The sequence below is a fragment of the Amphiura filiformis genome, chromosome 14 (assembly GCF_039555335.1).
Source record: "Amphiura filiformis chromosome 14, Afil_fr2py, whole genome shotgun sequence".
Classification (NCBI taxonomy): domain Eukaryota; kingdom Metazoa; phylum Echinodermata; class Ophiuroidea; order Amphilepidida; family Amphiuridae; genus Amphiura; species Amphiura filiformis.
The window spans coordinates 25,486,272-25,507,142 of NC_092641.1; the positions used below are offsets into that span (position 1 = coordinate 25,486,272).

The 20,871-nt window shown below is 38.3% G+C and overlaps 1 protein-coding gene across 1 annotated transcript; it reads right to left on the bottom strand.

Moving 5' to 3' along the window:
- Positions 1–219: 219 nt before the first annotated feature.
- On the bottom strand, positions 220–18,627 carry LOC140169317 (ATP-binding cassette sub-family C member 5-like). The gene is made up of 8 exons (XM_072192575.1): positions 18,446–18,627; positions 12,747–12,893; positions 9,752–9,899; positions 7,392–7,625; positions 5,996–6,169; positions 4,287–4,434; positions 1,893–2,041; positions 220–285 (listed from the first exon to the last, which is right to left on the bottom strand). Exons 1-8 carry the CDS (start codon positions 18,625–18,627, stop codon positions 220–222), a joined length of 1,248 nt encoding a protein of 415 aa, XP_072048676.1.
- Between the last annotated feature and the right edge of the window lie 2,244 nt (positions 18,628–20,871).

Here is a 20,871-nt window from a genome sequence, read left to right on the forward strand (position 1 = left end):
ATAATAAAAGCCAGAAATAGTAAACTAGTTCGCGTCTGGCGATTCTGTTCATCAAACTCCAGCACACCCCCATTGCTTGATTCTGTAAATGAAACTCCAGCACACCCCATTGCTTGATTCTGTAAATCATACTCCAGTACACCCCATTGCTTGATTCCGTAAATCAAACTCCAGTACAGCCATACAGCCCATTACCTAACTAGTGCAACGCTTGGTGTGTCAGATCTTTGGAAGTGTCAGAAATCTAGAATTCCGACGGATGTCAGAATTCTGGAATTCAGACAGCTGTCAAAAAGTTGGAATAATTTTGTAACGTCGGGTTCATGCTATTTTCTTAATCAACGTATAAAGGGATATTCTGGTGGTGGAAACCCCCATTTTAAGGCGATTTAGTTGCATAACATGTTTTAAAAGGGCCCACTGGCTAGCTAGTCGGGTTCGGCCAGCCCCCGGGGGCAGCCCTGTTAGTAACTGCATGTAGGCCTAATAGGGCAGGAAGGTAGAATGGGAGAGGAGGGAGGCAGATGTCTTATTTACGGTATGTTAATTAGAGTCAGGGGTTGCTGGGGTTAGGGTTAGAGTTGGGGTTAGGCGGGCCTTCTCAGCAATCATGCCGTACGGATGCATATTAAAACCGGACTTAGTGGTATGAGAATTGAGAACTACATAAAAGTGAACCACTGCCGCCTACAGCTAGGCCTATGTACAGTGTGGAAGGGGCAGAACAAAAAAGAACATATAAATACTTGAATTACCTAAAGAAAAGGGTTCTTTACATGCCGAATACCCTTTTAAATCACTTTATCGATAATATCGTCCATAGCCTAAGTATACTGAAATCCCTCATATAATACATTATAACGTTTATCCTGCCCAGCCGCTCCCAGTTGGTGGTGGTGATGCGCCACAGAAATGTCTTGATGTTTCTACTTTGTTGCAGAAATTATCTGTCAAATTTCAGGAATTTTACAGTTTTTCAAAAGTGATGAAATGAAGATATTCCAAAAAAATGTTGAATTCCAAATATTTGACAGTGAGAATATTGTCACAATTGTACCATTTTCAAAATTCCTAATATTTGACAGAGAGAATATTGTCAGAATTGTGGAATTTTTACAATTCCTAATAATTATGTTAACAGAGAGAATATTGTCAGAATTCTATAATTTTCAAAATTCCTAATATTTGACAGTGAGAATATTGTATGTATTTGTAGGATCTATTTTCATATCACTTATTTTCATAGTAGGCCTATTTTAAAAGTTGTTCCCAATGTTTGGTCAATTTTTAAAATTTCAGAACATTTGTCAAATTCTATAAATCGGTGAAAAAGCAGAAAGGTGATATGCGTACTTCATCATTTTATATATTGACAAGCACACACGGACAGCATGGAACAATTAGTATCCTTTTACACAAACCGAGCGGAGGTCATTTCGTTCCTGTTTCGTGTCAAATGACACGAATAGTCATCATTCCAAGATTTTGACAGCCCACTCTGTCGAAATTCCAGCATTTTGACAGTTCTAGGTTTCTGATGCAACCTGTCAAAAACTTGGAACTGTCGGAATTCCAGAATTACGACAGTGGGCGCAGTCGAAATTCCAAGTTTTTGACAGGCTGCGTCAGCAACCTAAACTGTCGGAATTCCAGAATTTTGACAATTCCAAGTTTTTGACCGGCTAAGTCAGAACTTCTTGGAATTGTCACAATTCCGGAATTTTGACAATTCAAGATTCTGATGCAGCACGCTATACTCTGATCAGCTCGTAATAGGCGGGACTGATATCATTGTGGATTGATATTGAATAGCGTACGAAGAGCTCATATTATATCATATTTGTATTTCACATGATACACTCTAATATAAACATATTAACAAACAAACAAACCTGTGCTACATCTATGTCATAGCCCAATGATGTATGAAGGATGATGGTAAATGATGCACTCATAATAGACACTACAGGTAGCATACTAGTACTGAGACTTTGTACATAGCCAGTCTTCTCTAGAACACTACGTTCTTGATTGCGAATAGCTGAAAATTATTAAAAACAACAGTAATTCTGTTTAAATTGTATTACAATCATTTTCATCACTTTGCTATACAAGTCAAACCACAAACGTATGTACAAAATCATCATCTGGTGCAGGCTACTGTAATGGGAATCGAAATGTTGCCAATCGTGTGTCGTACCCCTTGGGTTGATCTAAAACTAGTGGCGGTGCTCCCTAATTGATTTGACCCAGATAATTTTTTGACCTGGAAATGCATGAGTTGTGCATGAGTTTCATTTTGTACTTGTATGTAATTTCTTTGTTATGGAGCGACAACGCTTCATTCCCCAATATTTTTATCAAAATCCTACCACTTTTAAATATTGTATACTAATGCAAACTACAGGTAAATATATTTTAAATAATTTGGGAAAAATTTTTGTTACTCGCATGTAAGAAAAAAGATAAATGTTTAAGAGAATTATAATAAATTATTTCCTGTTATTATCAATGTATCTTGCGGCCGGTGGCCTATTATATACTGTAAATAAAATCCTCTTTTGAGGAACGAATTGTTAAAAACGAATTGTATTTATAAATTAAACATTTGAATTATTGTAAATAAACAACTTAATGTATCATTTAATGAGCTTGGTGATGTGCGTCTGAAACGCTGATAAATGATGCAAATTAATTTGTAAGCGCTCTTTTTCATTGAATTGAGTTAACAACCGTAAGACAAAACAGTGTCCTATTTTTGGAAGTTATTAAAGTAAGAATTATATTTCTAGGCCTAGTAGGCCTTCACTAGGTAGCATGCGCCAGTCACGCATTTCGCAATGCGCAACTAGTGTTAGTCTCCACAGCAGCCAGTTTGGTTCCGCTCCCTCCACACAAACAGTCTGCCAATGGTCACGAACTGGTCCTTTTTGATTCGCTAACAGTTTTCTGCCGACGTCATCCAGCTTGACGTCAAACAAAGCTTTCAATTGGTCGATCGGCTAGACGGCTACTTTATTATTCATGAGCAAGTTTGACCCGCCATCTCGCCAGCTAGACTGAGGTCAATCAAGTTCCCGTATGTACAGCTCTACGGCTACTTACGTGTAGCCAATCAGAAACGGCGTTATAAGTGGCCATTGGCAGACTGTTTGTGTGGAGGGAGCGTAACCAAACTGGCTGCGGAGGAGACTAAACTAGTGTAAGTGCTGCGCCCAACTGCGTGCATGCGATTCTATATCAATACATGATGTTACGAGTCTCATTTTTTCGCCAATTATTATGCAGAATTGTCGACTGCAGATCCGTCGGATAACGCTTTTCAATGGAAAATGAATTTTGCTGCTTGGATGATGTCAAGATGAGGTTAGGGTTATGGTTATGGTAGGGTTATTGAAAAGCGTGTTCCGACGGATCTGCACTCGACCGGCCTCTGTGTGTTAAAAAAGTGTTCTGGTTGTATTGAGACTGCGCAGTTGTGTCCAAAATCACCTGTTGACTGCAGTGCATTTGTTATTGAACACATATTTTAGGGGTACACAGACGCCGATAGGCAGTTGCCCATTGTGCACAACCTAATTCGCGCGGTAATATTTTCACGAGTCCAACACGATACAAGCGGTAAGATTTCCAGTCATCCTTGCAAGCATAACACAAATACCTGCGCTGGGTAAACGAATATTAGACTATAGGGTAATGGTGGATGGGGATCTGAGGGGTAGACTATTGCTACATTCAATCCCGAGGACTGAGTTCTCTCATGGTTTATTTACCAAATTCTAAATGTTCATATTCAGAGAATAAAATATAGATTTTGTATTATCTTTTTGACTTGCTCACCATGGTCATTTACAGTATATAATTATATTCATACACTACTTATAGCTAATCCAAGTTAAACACACTTACGTGCAGACGTTTCGATAGCTATCGGCTATCTTTCTCAATGATGATGTTGATGTGATCATCAACATTACATCAACATCAATACATGATGTTACGAGTCACATTCTTTTCGCCAAAAGAATGTTGATGTGATGATCGCTGAACAGTTGTTTTTGATCGCTGCTGCAGACGATTTCGCCATCAACAGGTCGTCACAGATGCGACTTAGATTGTACTGGTTCTCGTCTCGGTTCATTGTGCCTTGCTTTATGGAATAGTCCTGATGATATTATGCAAGAATGGTCTTTTACATAATTCAAAGAAATTGTGTTGGAATTATTACTCCTTTCAAAAACTATGAAAATAGGGTCACGATCATAGTTATGGGATTGTGATCTTACCTCCTATTTGCTTTGCAAATGGAATCTCCCAAGCGTACATCTTGATAAGCTTAATGCAAGTGATAACTTCACTCATGAGACGTACACGTTTATCTGTGATTTTAATGCAGTGTTGACGAAAGCGAGTTATCAGTTTGGACAAGAACATCTGTATATGAATAAATACAAACAAAACCAATTGAAAAATATTGTAACGACTCGACTCAAATGACTCGACGTGACTCGGACTCAAGTCACTCAACTCAATATTTTAGGTTTTGAGACTTGACTTGGGTCTTTAATCAAAAATGACTCGCCCTTGGACTAACAGATTAATAATTTTTCTACAACATTTACACAGACATAAAATGATTTGTACTCTAGCAGCATATAGACCTAATATTAATTGACCTTTTCGGTAAATCCCATAACCCTTTGCGAGTACACCTAAGAACTCGTCATTTTGCGTCACGCCGCTCTGCGCCGATGCGCACATCGTTTATCGAACATCGTTACTGCGCATTGCAAGTCTGCGTGACGTAAAATGACGAATTCTCAGGTGTGCTTTATTATTATTATTATTATTATATATGCATTTGTGAAGATGCGAAAGATATTCAACTGTGACCAGGTAATAAATATAGTTACAAGTCACGATTACCACACTATATACTCGTTTAATTATAGTTGACTTAGTAATGCAAGTTATCTATTTTGCATCTAATCATATTCTTTATTTCCTCCTTATGAGGCCCTTTGATATTGGAGGTAATACATAATCAAATTGTTAAGCTCATCTCCTTTCAGTCCCCACAGGCCCGTTTTGGATAAACTCATCTTCTGTCATCCAAAGACCTCTAATTTCTCTGAGGATTTGTTGAACAAAGGACATTTTTCAACTTTAATGACAATTCCAAAATAGGCAACGAAAAACAACAACCCTGTTTTACGGGCCTACAACCTTGGCGAAAAATGTTGCCACACCTGAGCGTTAATTGGCCAACATCCTTCCCCGCTCCCCTATTGCAATGTTGATTTGGACAAAATCGTCATCATTTCTACATTACAGTCTCCCAACATTGGAAAATGGGGGGTGGGGAAGGGGCAAGTGTAATCTGAATGTGCATTTGCAACTATTATACAAAATAATACGAAACTATCACGTATTTAGCTTCGATTGTGTGCTTTTAACACCAGAACGTGCTGGTGTGGCAACGAATTTCCACCAGAGTTGTAGCTTGATATAGATTTTTTTTTTTTTTTTTTTTTTTTTTTTTTGATTTGCTCTATGCACTTTTTGGCTTAGAGTGGACTGAGACTGATGGAGATTGTTGCATGCATGTATAACTAGCTGTTTTGGAGAAAAGGAAAAACATTATACATAAAATAGTAATTTATTTACAAATTTTGGTGACCAATCAAGCCTACTTGAAAGGTCCATCTGCCTGTAGAACATGCGTTTATTTTTTGTTGCCTTATCACTTCTTTTATCCCTTGTTTTTCAATGAAGCAATTTTAGACCTAGTAAAACAACACTGTAGGCTTCTGTGGGGTTGTTTCTGACTTATGTTCTCAACATATGCCGCCAAAGATTGGTACAAAAATCCATCTATCATCCGATATCCATATCTTTTTCATTTTTCTCACTAAATCTCCTATTTTAAAGTTACACCTGTATCAGTTTCATATTGAACTGCACCCCAACCCCCACCTCAAGCCCATTTTGTCACCTGTAGTGGATAGAACACGATATAAGATGTTGTCCCAAGAACCGCTGTCCATCCAAGGATTACGTAAGAGGCAATAAGACTGAGCACACAAATAAAAATTCCGACAATTCCCATTGGTAGAGACCTACAGAGATCAAACACTCTTTGGCCGTCGTTTGTACACAGATTAATGAGCTGATGAAAAGGGAAGAAAAAACATTAGTGCTATGTTGAATCCTAGCTGAGATTCTTGGGGCATATTCTTTGTCTGCCAGAGGAAGATCCTATGATATGTACATACCAAGGTCCAACTCGTGGCAAAAACTAGGGTTTTAGCCCCCAAATAGCCAAAATATTGTCCAGTATTTTAGTGGAGCCGCTTATTTTCATAAACTTTGGTGTCATAGATCACAATTTGGCACTTTTGTCACTTGTGTAACGATTTTGACCCTAAGGAACTATACTAATAGTACCCTACTGCTTTGTTTCTAACTCTATATACCCTCTCCTGTAGTGACTCCATCGGCCACCATACAGTAAGTTAGGGACTGTGCAATGTATACCTCCGGGTGGTGAATTCTCAAAATGGTCCCAAAAAATGTTTGCCCCTCCCCCTTACACATGCAAGATTTTGGGGAACCCGAATTTAAAACCTTTAAATTGTCTTATCATAATAAAGCGAGCGCAGCGAAATTTTGCATTATTGAATGTGTTCCTAACGTTTTCCTACACCTTTTACGGCGTAATATAGAAACGGTGCCCAAAACATCTGTGCCAAAAATCCCCCCCCCCCTTTTTCGACTTGCCAAAAAGTGCTTGCCCCCCCTTTCGACCTGTCAAAATTGCTCCCCCCTTTGGCCTGCCAAAAAATCTTTGCCCCCCCACTATAATTCACCACCCCGGGGTAGACATAATTATTGCACCACCCCTTATGACGGCGGAGGTCTGTAGAGTTCCGGTGCGATGTAGTTACTCTGCCGCCAGGAATTTTGTATTGTAGGTTGGGTTTCCTTTATACAGCGCAATAATTGCTGTATTTTTCAGTACGTGGGTATACAATGTATACTATACATGTACTACAGAGCAGAGTAATGATCTGGTTGTTTTTCAATATGCTGAGTCTTCTATAGCAATAGTTGCAAAAAAATGCAACGAAATTGAAGTAATCAGTTCCAAACACCCCATTTTTGACTGCTGATCAGTTCTCAAGACCCTCCTTTTGGGCAGGCCGAACAGTTTGCTAGACCCAGTTTTTTAGTGGCCGATCAGTTCAACCTCAAGTTCGGAACTGGCAGTGGCACACGCTATCAAAAAACAATAGCCCTATGTGAGTGGCCCCTACCCCCCCCCCCAACTTTTTAGCTCTTTACCATTTTCATTCTGTCCTGGTTAAGTTACTTAATAAACGTTAGCTTACCTCCCCAACAGATTTCCCCTTTAAACTGCGCAGTCGTAAGATTTTATGATAAACCATCGCCACCAATGCTGCTCGTATCCTCCCAGCCACACGTTCAGTCAAGTATAACGCAAAACTCACACAAGCAGTCCTTGTGAATTCGAGACTTGTGAACAAAACAACTAGTAGGGAGCCGTAAAAGAAGTCAGGTTCAGGTGATTGTGTAAAGGCTATGAGTCTACGCATTACGACGGTCTGAAATAAATGTATTGACAACAAGTTATTTAGACACATTGGCATGTGCACCCGGAATGTGCACTACCTGCCAACGTATCGGCCTCTAAGAACTACTTTGATTGGTTGTAAAGAGGCCTATATCATGATGATTGAGCCAATCAGAGATATGCAAGTATGGTCAGTATAATATGACTCAAGGCTGGCTATAATTAAGATCTAAACTCCTCAAAAAAAGTTTGGAAACTTTCAAAAACAGCTGTATATCAGCAATTTTTTAAATCTATCTCCATATTGTTTCATATCAGTGTAAACATATTTGACTTCAGATGACCTTTGCAGTTTTATACTCCCGAAGTGCCGGGGATTGTTTTCCCAGAGTTACAGCCGCATCGGAGCACCTGTAACATTTGACCTTTGACCTTGGATGACCTTAACTGATGTTTCATGATCCCCTTATAAATTAAGGATTATTATATATAAGTTTTAGCCCAATCGGACATATTTCAAAATTTTGCCCCCACCCACAAAAGTACTAGTATTCACCAATATTGCACCATATTGCTATATAGCATTTACTATTGATCTTCATAAATACATCATGGAAAGGAATAAAATTTGACCACCATCCCCACCGCACAAGCAACTATATAGCATTTATCACATACCTTTAGTGTGTATTTTCATAAATGCATCATGGGACAGCATAATTGCCAAACCTAACAACTCTTATCTCTTATTATCAAAATAGCAGCACAATATTTGCTTTTAATTTTCCAGGAAACTTAAAACCACACCAGTCATGCCAGTAGACATGTCCAAGCATGCAACGAATCTATATGCTTATCTCTTGTTATCAAATAGCTGTCTCCCTGCACAAGATATCTGCCAAATTGCTGCCTCTAATGATAGCTGCTCCATTACATTTCACGCAAATATTTTCACAAAATCACACCTATTAAGCATTACATGAACTTTGACCCCAATTTGTGGTACAGCTGATTGTAAGCTTGTGCCAGCGGTTCTTGCTGACCATGTTTGGTGGTCATAGCATGTCATTTAAAGGAGCAGTAGCATTTTAAAGATTTTCACAAAATGACCCCTAATAACCCTTACATGACCTTTGACCCCTATCCGTGTAGAAGTTATATTAAGCTTGGGTCAGTGCTTCTTGTGGCCAAGTTTGGTCAAAATAGCGTTTGTCACTAGTAGCAATTTTTGGTTCTACTAAAGAAGAAAGAAGAAGATTTTGGAGCTTCACAGTATATTCAGGCGGATAAATCCGCCTGACATAAAGAAATAGCAAGAAAGAAATAAGTTAGGCTGCCCGCCTAACTTAACCCTAACCCTACCCGAGGTTTTTTGGCTATCGGAAGGGAAAGAAGGAACGAAAAAGGAGAGAAGATGAAGAGGAAAGTCACTTGGCACCCCTGGATTCGAACCTCGGACCCCTCGCATGCCACGCAGAAGATCCCCAGCATGTAGCTACACAGGTGACGTTGGCCCGGCCAACGATTCCCTGGGTATATATGACTTGGTCTGATTGCGTCATCAAGTCCCGTGGAATGCATGCACGCAGAGCGGTTTTAATAGTGAGCTTTAGTGAGTCCTAGTTCTGTTAGGGTTAAGAAGGCATATAGGGAAAATATGCATGGTCATTAACCCTAACCCTACCTGAGGTTTTTGGCTATCGGAAGGGAAAGAAGGAACGAAAAGGAGAGAAGATGAAGAGGAAAGTCACTTGGCACCCCTGGGATTCGAACCTCGGACCCCTCGCATGCCACGCAGAAGATCCCCAGCATGTAGCTACACAGGTGACGTTGGCCCGGCCAACGATTCCCTGGGTATATATGACTTGGTCTGATTGCGTCATCAAGTCCCGTGGAATGCATGCACGCAGAGCGGTTTTAATAGTGAGCTTTAGTGAGTCCTAGTTCTGTTAGGGTTAAAGAAAGAAATGGCAAGAAAGAAATAAGTTAGGCCATTCGCCTAACTTAAAGAAAGAAGAGGAATCGGATAGAAAAACAGTACCTAGCTCGGGGGGTTGTAACCCCCCCCCCTAGCTAGGTAACAACTGACCAAAAACGGTACAATCGCAAATTGGAAATTTGCGATTGTAAAAACAGTCAGAATACTCTATTACTCACTGAAGATACCAAAGATGTACTGGTTGATATGGTAAGGGCAATTGTACTGCAGATGACACCGCTTCGCATGGCATATAACAACGCACTGAACAGTGACGCATCTTTGCTACCATGCTTGGTAAGTATATGAGCCCATCTTGTCTCAAGCCTGAAATGAAGAAGAGAAAAATTAATCATACAAAATGCATACGTGTATATGCCTAATGGCCTACGCATCTTAGATTATACAAAATTGTTAGAGAATTCAACAGCTAATCTAAATGATTAAAGTGTTTAACTTCAACACTACCCCCCCCCCTTGGACTTTTACATTTTCCCAGCTTAGACCGATTATATCAAGCATCGGATCGGTCACCTACGAACTTGCGCGGTTTGTGTCAGGGATTATTGGCAACATCGAACATCATTACTAACACACACTCCTTCGTGGAGGACATTCGCGATTTGAAATTGGAATCGGATGAGTCTCTCGTGTCATTTGATGTATCTGCTCTGTTTATCTGTCCCCGTAGACAAAACACTTGTTGTCGGTGAGCTGTTGAAGAGTAATTCGAGCTGGAAGAAAGGTGAGGCAGAACATCTCGAGCCTGAGCAAGTGCTGGATTGTTTGAGCTTTTGTCTAGACACTTCTTATTGTGTGTTCCGGGAGACCTTCAACCTTCAACGATATGGATGTGCGATGGGCAGTTCGTGTAGTCCTCTTTCTGCAGACGCGTACATGGAATACTTTGAGAGTCAAGCATCACATCAGCCACCCACCCACCGCGTGTTTGGAAAAGATATGTGGATGATACATGCGTGGTCATAAAAACTGCTCACATCGAAGAATTCACTGATCATATTATTATTAATAACATTGATCCCAACATCAAGTTTACGCGTGACGAAGAAGAAGACGGTAAACTTCCCACTGGAAACACTCTGGTCTGTCGTCAACAGGACGGAACTCTGAAAGGCAAAGTGTACAGAAAACCGACACACACAGAGCAATACCTGAACTTCTCCTCCCGCCACCCACTTGAACACAAACTCAGTGTGGTAAGAACGCTACTCCATCGCGCAGAAACGGTTGTCACAGACCCGGTAGATAAGGAGGAGGAGATCGTAACAACGGTGGCTATAAAGACTTGATTTTTGTGCGCAGCCAGCCCAAAGAGAAAGACAGTTCTTCTCAGAACCCGGACTCGGAGACGGCCAATAAAGCCTTTGTCACCTTGCCTTACATAATGGCCTTTCTGAGACGTTACACCGAGCGTTTAGGACCGTAGGAGTATCTACCAGCTTCAAACCTTAAAATACGCTGCTTTAGTAGCCCCTAAAGACAAGACAGATCCCAATAAACAGTCTGGAATTGAGTACGAGATCAATTGCGCTGATTGTGATGCTAGTTATATAGGCGAATCGGCCAGAAAGCTCGAGAAAAGGATCAGGGAACACAAATCCACCGCTGGCAGTTCCAAATCAGCTGTCAGGGTGCACGTCGTAAGATCAAAAGGACACCAGATTGACTGGGTAAATGTAAAAGTTCTTGAACGGGAACAAAAGGAATATTCCCGTACAGTTCTGGAAGCAATACACATAAGGACTCAGAAACCAAGACTGAATCGTGACAAAGGTCTAGAAATAGATCCTATCTAGGATAACTTGCTGATACCCGGGGGCGGCGCTACATCGTAACATCCTAGCCTATAACGTCATCCTGTCAATCATATGACGTTATCAGTAAGGGATATCCCGATTGTAGACAAGATATCATCACAGCATCACTATCTGCTGAAGACGCTAGTCGAACTAGTGAAAACGTTCCAGGTGAGCGAAAAATAGTGTAGTGTTGAAGTTAAACTCCTTAACCATTTTATCTACCACTACGTATGAATATCCACTCGTATAGCTAATTTAAAGTTATTGGTCACCTAACTAAGGAGGTAAGACTTTTACTCCTTTGCTCCTGTATTTGCCCTCAACAGGATCTAAAATAATATAACAGAAACAGAGGCGCTGAAATTGTCCAGTGCAATATCGCGTGTTGAGAGCCGGCTGTTCTTATTCGTTTTTATGGTCAATGAGTTTGTTTTAAATAAAATCATGTGATTCGTGCTTGATAATTATTTTTCTAACATAGGCATAATGTTGTGATGCCGGAGTCATCCTTTAATGGAATGAATATGACATATGATATGAATGTAAGTATACATTTATGAAAAAAACCACCCCTGGACAACTTAACATTCTCTACTGATAGAAAGGTTGAGATTTTCATACCACTGGTAACCTCTGGCTAATGTTTATTTGCAAAATATTTCTTGCAGATTAATTCGTATAACAAATTTGAATCAAGTTCTGGTGTACCAGAACGAAATTACAACAGTTGCCTATGAAGTAGTGTTATACATAAACATCGCAAAAAACGTAACTTACCCCCCTTAACTAATGACCATTATTCAAAAACGAGCAATTGTATTACAAATCTTTAAAATGCGTTGGAAGCATAATTTATTTCTGCACATTTTGACACCTCATTTGTGGCAATTGACCAAATATTGATGTCACAGCGTACATTTAAATCAATGTAACCCAAGACTTGAAAGTTGCAGTATTAAAATGTTATTGATTTTGTATTTAGTATAATGGAAGGTAATCTGTATAATGATATCTGAGTGTTTTTGTATTGTATGTAAGTGCAACTTTCAAAATTGACCGGTGTTTTATTGTTTTCTGGTCTATCGCATCAAATGAGGTGTCAAAATGCGCAGAAATAAATTCTGCTTCCAACGCATTTTACAGATTTGTAATAAAATAGCCTCATTTTGAATAATGGCCATTATTTAAAGGGGTTTAGTTTTTTTGAATAAGCTTTTTTCGTGGATATCTACTAATATTGTCATAAAAAGAGGATGCTAGGATCACGAAATACTCCTTTAAGTGATCAATTTTAAAAAAAAAGGGTGATCAACATCTATCTCTTTCACAGTAAAATAAATTATTTCTTACAAACCTGTGACTGTTCATCTCGGATGAGTCTTTATATGAAGCAACTGTTAGATCCTCTGTCTTCAGGGTTCCTTTCCATCCCTTGATAAACAGTGGCGTAACCCATGAAAAAGTGAGGATTGAAAACCAGCTAGCTTTGTCTATTGGAAGCCTGCAAAATGACATTCAAATTTGATTTACAAGGTACATTTTGATTTCATGCCTCGAAATACAGCTTACATCCAAAAAAATTTATATTAGGCCAAATAAAAAAAAGAAAGTCTGTCTCAGACACATTTGGTAAATAAGCTAAGTGCCATGTGTTTTTTAATTTTTTAATTTTTTTAAGAATATGAGCTATGCGATATGCGATATTTTTATTTATTTTTTTTTACAGGCAAGGCACAATATTTGTGTACTTTTTGATATTCAAATACAGAAACATAGTAATATATTTACACAATGAATAGTTTTGTTTGTCTCTTTTGCCATCATGGCGAAATGTGTACAAAAACCAACAACCAAACTGCAAAAAAAGACAAAATTGGATCGCTATGTTTACGATACTGAAAAAATGAAGATAGGGACAAAAAATAAAATTACGGCCAACGCGTAGCGCTAAGCGCTAAATTGGATTTCACATATCAATGCGCGCGGGTGTCTGAGACATACATTCTTTTTTCTTGGCCTTAAACACATATATATTTGGCCATAACGTGTGAGGTAGTAGAGCAGTATAGTATCCTTAAGGGGAGTATTTCCCCCAAAATTGGCATTCCCCCCCTACCAAAACAAAACTTACTAAAAATCACAATATTTTTAGAGTAATGTTTCACATTTTCACCTTCAAATATCATCCCCTCTCACCAATTCTCCACTGAAAAACATCCTGGTTCCACCGCCGATGGTGGCGCCTAGTGGATGGATAAAAAATGCAGGTGGTATAGGTCACGCGGCACGTGACGTACGAGGCTGACGAAGATAGATACAGGGCTGAGAGCCCCATTCAAAATATACAGTTCCATTCCAAATTTACAAATAGAAAATCGACATACTTACAGTGGGGTACTTTGTCGAACCCCAACGGTTTTAGAATAACATAATTTTGCTTGGACACCACATAACAAATTTAGAATTGTTTGTGAAGATTTCATGATTATGTGTTAATCCAATGGTGACGTCAATAATGGCGATATCGCATCCACCATCATCTGAAAAAATTAGCACAATTCCTCAAACAAACATGGAATGTGTAAAAATGTGCACAAATACCACTAATTTAGTTATAATCGAGTTGAATTATGGTCTTATAACAGTCTATCAAATGGCTACTAAGTATTAGTGTTGAAATACACGCACAAATTTTGACCTTCACACCGCTTGGATGATCTAGGGGGCACTGAGTTGGTCGATTTAAAGTCGAGAATATAAGCAAATTCCAGAATCGCACAGGAGTGAAGATCTTTAAACCCCGTTCTAAAAAATTAAGGGATAGTCTCAGTCACCCAAACGATCTACCACCTAAAGATCATGCACCTTGTGTCTATTCCATTCCTTGTAACTGTGGTGAGCAATACATTAGTCAAACAAAACGATCTTTGCAAGTGAGAATATCAGAATATCTCTTCCCAGAGCCATACAACCATTCTTGGTTATGATCAGGGGATACTTGGTTGAATTTCTGACCGGACACCTTTTCAACAAAATTTCCTGCCTAAGAACAACCGTCCCTCAACAGGAGCGGGGGCTTTAGAGTGAATCTGTCACCTGGTTGGGATTGGGTCATCAAGCAACTTCCTCGTCGATTGACCTAATCGAGTTGTCATTTTGGACCGTGAACCCTGTTGTTCGAGCTGGGAGTCAAAGAAGCAGTGTGGGTACGAGCCGAACAGGAGCGTGCAGTATTCCACTTTTACACCGTATTACATGAGTTGTATGGTGTAAAGTATAGTAGCTAGAAGGCGGCCATTTTGAAATCTATAAATTCAACATCACTGTTTTGTTCTAAAGAAATTAAAGTGCATATAGCCAAAGAAAGTAATGTACCCTTATGAAAACGATGACATGTTTGCTTTTTGAAATACACCCCAGGAATAACCTAATGAATGGCGGCCATCTTTGAATTCTAGATGGTGGCAACCCTAACTAGTTACAACAGATAGTAGGTAACAGATAAGAGATTGGAATCCTTGATATTAAAACATGGGTACTGTCGTCATTTCTAAACTTCTATGTTGCCTACTATCCAAGTTATAGCGAAAAATGCAGGAACTTGATGAAAATGGCGGCCATTTTGGAATTCAACATGGCGGCAAAACCATACCAGTTAAAACTTCAGTAACAATCAATTTGGGTTACTCTGTATCATAAATATGGATATTGCCACCATTTTAAACCATGTTGTTTAAAACTCAAGTTATTATCAAAAATATGTTGAAAATGGCGGCCATTTTGTTTTTTGAATTTGGAAGACTCCAAAATTGAACCGGCTAAACAGCATTTTCGAATTCAGCACCCTCAAATTAAGTTAAAAGATATAAATGCAGAAACTTTGTGAAAATGGCGGCCATTTTGGAATTCAACATCGCGGCAAAACTATACCAGTTAAAACTTTAGTAACAATCAATTTGGGTTCCTCTGTATCATAAACATGGATATTGCCACCATTTTTAACCTCCTATGTTGTTTAAAATTCCATTATTATCAAAAATATGTTGAAAATGGCGGCCATATTGTTTTTTAATTTTGAAGGCTAAGACTCCAAAATTGAACCGGTTAAACAGCATTTCAGCACCCTAGAATTATCTTAAAAAGCTTGTATAACCACTTTTAACACGAAATGCCTCCAGCCTTTTAATTAAGCACAAATTCTCAAATTTTGACCTGTCTAGGGCAAAAGGCGAGTTAGTGGATAAGAGTGAAAGCCGAGTTAGTGGAAGGCGAGTTAGTTGACAAGATGGAGTTAATGTACACGGGGTAAAAAGGATGGTTAGTGCATGTAGTGGACAGAGGAGCTGATGACCAGGGTGAAAAGTGGGGGAGTTATTGGACAAGGTGAAAAGCAAGTTTAACATAGACCTACATAATAAAAGCACGAAGGAAATGGTATAATAGAGTATGCAAAATTGTCTGAAGTACAAATAGTCCTACAAACTTATTGTGATGATACTCACAACAACATTCACTGAATATTGATAGATGTACGAGAAATGCGTGTGTAACCAATACCCGTACCTAATTACGATCACCATAGTCTGTTAAAACGCTTCACATGAACAAAGTAACTCTTTTGCCTTGACCCACCCCACTCTTCATCACCCCAGGCATATTCCAATAAATCTACATTTGATCCATATCACATATGACCAGGCACTGGGTCATGCTATATTCATGTACGAGAAATGCTTATGTAACCAATACCATTACCTAATTCTGATCACCATAGTCTGTTAAAATACTTCACATGAATCAATTAACTCTTTTGCCTTGCGTTACCCCACTCTTCCTCATCCCATGCATATTCCGATCAATCTACATTTGATTCACAGCTAGACATAATATGTCTAGCACGTGGTCATAATATGTCATAATATGTCTAGACATAATATGTCTAGCACATGACCAGGTACTGGGTCATGCTATTTAAAGGGTATATCTATTGCAAGAACAAGTTTAACTACATTTGAAGAGAATTATTACATTACAAGTTGACACTCGTTGCAATTTTTTATGCCTATTTCTCCTGAAAAAAGAGAAATTGTGTTGGTAAAATTTGGGCTCGTACGGGTCCTTGCGAAATTAATTTTCAAGGCAGCGGGCTGAATGACGTAAGTAAATGAAGCGGACACTATAGGGGAGAGTGGGGTAATTCCGAACACCTTTTCATTTAAGCCTATTACTACACATTAAAACAACATAAGATAGAATAAACCATACCAATATCAAGAGTGGGATTATCCGCCGTTCCCCTATGTTCACGATAACACATGAGCCTTGAGCTCTTTTCATGTTCATTCATGTACAAATGCGCGACCTTCAATGATCAACAAAAGGTTAGCTACCGGCCCATTGAAATTGTTTATTTGCATAATAAATATAATATTGATCAGGCTCAAATTCTAAGCTCAAAATATTTTTTTATTCTTTAATCCATATATGTTGATATACATATGAATTGTAATATCACAATCTACTAATTATAGGTTAATACATGAGTATCACTTGTTGGGAGTGAAATTCTACACAATAATGCACGCGTACTGAGATGTTGATGCGTCTAATGCACGAGCCCCGAAGGGGGGGGGGGGGGGTGCATTAGACGCATCAACATCTCAGTACAAGTGCATTATTTTGTACAATTTCTCGAGCAATAAGTGATGCGCATTTATTAACCTATTTCATACACGAGAAAAAAAATCCCGTGACTTTTGCTATTTTTATAACAAAATTGTCACAAAAAATGTTGGCAAATGCAAACAAACATAAGTGAATCCACCCGCAAAAAATGAACGCGTCCGAAAGCATTGCGCGTACTACATGGAGTGCGCGCCCGTGCAATTATACAACATTTATGCACACGGCTAGTAATTTACTAACGATTGCTCTGATTGGTTCTCACTATCTAGGAGTGTATGAATATAATAAAGAAGCGGCTGATTGTATCCATATGTTTAAAAACCATTAAATTTGTAATACTTGATTCAGAGTTTTTTCTGAGAACAACAACAGTATAGGTTCTGTGCATTGAGAGTGTTTACAGTCCATTCTCTCAAAGCGGGCACATTTCATTTCATGGCGTCAAACTTTTTTCTAGGTCAAATCTGTCTTGTTTGAAGGAACTCGTCGCTTACAGTTGGTTTTTGCGGAATATCAATTTTAAACGTCTTATTTTCTGACAAAGGAGTCATTTTCATTTTCCTCATAATATTAGCTTGCCAATGATATGATGTTGTCCGAGCAGTATATATGCCCTTTAAAAGTGATTAAACTATATGAATTACTATCTGACTGACTAATCTGTTACATCATGCATTGTGCCATGAAAGGTAAAATATGCTATAACACCCATGCCTAGGGCACCCATAGGTCGGTGTAATGTTGTTGTGTTGGTTTTTGTTTTTTATTCTGTAAATTGGTTAGCATTTGTCCATTTATTTGTGCATCAATTATGCCATCAAATTCATGTCCGACATTCTGCCTTTTGCCTTATTCACCAACTCCATCTTGAAAATCAACTCGCCTTCCCAAAACTCGCCTTTTCCCCTTGTGTACTAACTCGTCTTTTACCCTTGTCTACTAACTCTCAGTAACTCGCCTATCCCGTAACCCGCATTTTATCCATAGAAATACTAATATTATGAATTCTGGTTGAGACAGCTTATCCACTCATTTATGTCAAAACTTTAACAAATCGAAGCTTAAATTTCTTTTATATATTATTTCTTTTGTTTTTGACGTTTAATTCAAAGCAATCTTTCCATAAAAATGGATTTGACTTTTTTTCACAAAATGATAGTTTCTTCTCTCAAATATGTCCCCTTCTAGTGAACAGAACAAAATGGGTAAAGCAAAGAAAATCGCTATTTAAGTCCAGCACCTATGTTGCCAATATGTTGTCGATCGTGACTTTTTGAAATCAGAATTTTGAAAACAATTCGAGCGTGTCCTCCTTAGCGAATGTTACAATATTGAATAAAGATGTTTCTGCTGTATATAAAAACATACCTTGTATCCGTGTTTCTTTTCTTTTTCTTGCGCGAATTCGATTTGGTATAAGTTGGGTTGTACACAGTAGCTTCCTGGTATGATCCAGATGAGTCTCTTCTACTGTTTCCATGGTTACCTTCCCTATCATCATTATTTTGATTGGCGTTACCCTTTAGATGCATTGGCTTGGTTGAATTCATCGTTTACACTGGAAAATAGAAATACACAGTTCAATGTTTTAAAACTAATCATAGATATGCTCAATCGTTTGAAACGATTTGGACTTCCAGTTGAGGACCTCGTTTCTGTGTTTGTTTCTTATGTGCGCCCAGTGGTAGAATATGCTACCCCAGTCTGGCATAGTAGTCTGACTGCCGAGTAATCTGACAGGCTGGAAAATATCCAGAAACGTGCCTGCCTAATTATTCTGGGTATCAAGTATGATTCTTGAAATTTCATATTAACAACATCTCAAAGAATATATCTAGAGGTGTTGGTGTAATAAACCAACTGAAACATTTTGTTCCCGAGCGAATAATGTATTCACTATATTGTACTTTAATACTTCCTTACATAAACTACGGTATCTTAGCATGGGGAAATACTTTTAAAAAGCCCTTAGAATGATATCGAATAGTCACTTTTTAAGTCACTCAGCCCCTATTTTCAAGAATTACAAGTTGCTTAATGTTTATGATACTTATGATCTCGAATTAAGCACTTTTATGTACAAATATAATACAAATCAGTTATCAAAGGCCTTCAATAGTTATTTTGTTGAGCAGAGGAATCACCACAGGTATCACACAAGAAACGCTGAAGATTACCAGATCTGTCTAACAAAAACAGAGTTTGCTAACAAACAATAAGAACTGCCGGGCCAAGAAAATGGCATTCGATTGACAAATGCGCCAAAACGGCTACATCAGTCAAACTCTTTAGGTCACAAATTCAAACAAACCTTATGGAAATGTACACTTAATACCTCTTAGTTTGGGTTACTTCTTAATTGTTGTTGTTTTTTCTCCCTTCTTAAACAATCGCTTAAAATTAACTGATCTTTTAGCATTTATACTATAATCACATATTCACAAAATGTCAGCTTTCTTGTGCGATATACATGAGTATATGTAATGAAATCTTAATTTGTCATACACTTATATTCTGCATATTCTTTATTCATCATTTGTTTGTTTTTTCTGCTTAGTTCTACATGAATGTATGAAAGAGAGTGGAGGTGTTTGTATGTATGTAATTGTATTTTATTACATAAATTAAGAAACTTAGGCTACGGTTAAGGGGGTGTTTGTTCAGGCCTTTTTGGCCTTCTGAGCATCTCCTCATTCAAATGTGTATGTTTTGATGTTATTGTATTGTTGTATTTTTGAATGAAATAAAGATTGATTGATTGAGGATTGAGGATTCCTACACGGAAGCTTTGGAACTTACTGGACTCCAAAGACTGTCCAGCAGGTTTTGAATGTTCTGAGTCAGAAAGATACTCTGATTGGTTCCCCATGAACAGGAGTAGCCATAGTATGAGATTAATAAAAACAAAAGTCTATCAGGAATTCAGATCAAGAACCAAGAGATATGGGGATAGCCCCATTCCATTCATGTGCAGACATCTAAATAATAAGCATTAATGTGTTTGCCAGCTTCCAGTTTATATGATTCTTATTATAAATGTTTCTTAATGTTTTAAAAATGTAAACCACATGCAATTTGGCCTTTGGCCACGATTTTGTGAGAAAAATAAAATACAATACAAATACGGTCATTTGCGGAAATATATCATAGCACATATATTGCAAATCCACTGCGAATCCAATATGACGTTTCTCTCAACTTGATATTAGATTAGGCGTATAAATTATAAACCATGGAAGTAAGAGACATACTCCAAATACTCCAAATACTACATTGTACATCAAAGTGAGTATCATACTTGTGATTAGGTCCAACACCTCAATTCTGTAACCATTCTCTGGCTAGTAAGGTTTGACAATTGATTTGACTTCTTTGGACCTCCATGTTTTAGAAAAAAAATTAGCTACCTCGCAAAAATCCCGGCATTTTTTCCCTACAGGCTATAATTCAAAATGACCGCCGGTGCCATTTTGAAAGAAATGTGCACTTTTTTAGGTAATTCGACCCAAGTATTCCGAACCTGATATTAGTTTGACGTTATGACATAATTTTCGCCCAGAAATCCAAGATGGCCCCAATTCGGTAGAGCGAAAACGTACCTTCTGAATGGGAGCACCTAGGATTATGAATTAATCCCTTTTTGGCTAAAATGGTCACGGGTTTGGGTTCTGATTTGTAAAATATGACATAAGAACTATGATTTTCTGATTAACATTTTCGTATTTTGAAATATATTCTGAGAAATTTTGAAACACTCCAAAAACTTCGGTTCTTACATTATGCAGACTGGCAGA

Bases quoted from the DNA above. Each gene is read 5' to 3' on its own strand.
- LOC140169317 (XM_072192575.1), bottom strand. From the start codon at position 18,627: ATGAATTCAACCAAGCCAATGCATCTAAAGGGTAACGCCAATCAAAAT. The intron at 9,900-12,746 runs GTTTGTAAGAAA...TCTTCATTTCAG, and splicing joins TCCGAGATGAACAGTCACAG to GCTTGAGACAAGATGGGCTC. The intron at 2,042-4,286 runs GTAAGATCACAA...AATAATTTTCAG, and splicing joins ATTTGCAAAGCAAATAGGAG to CTATTCGCAATCAAGAACGT.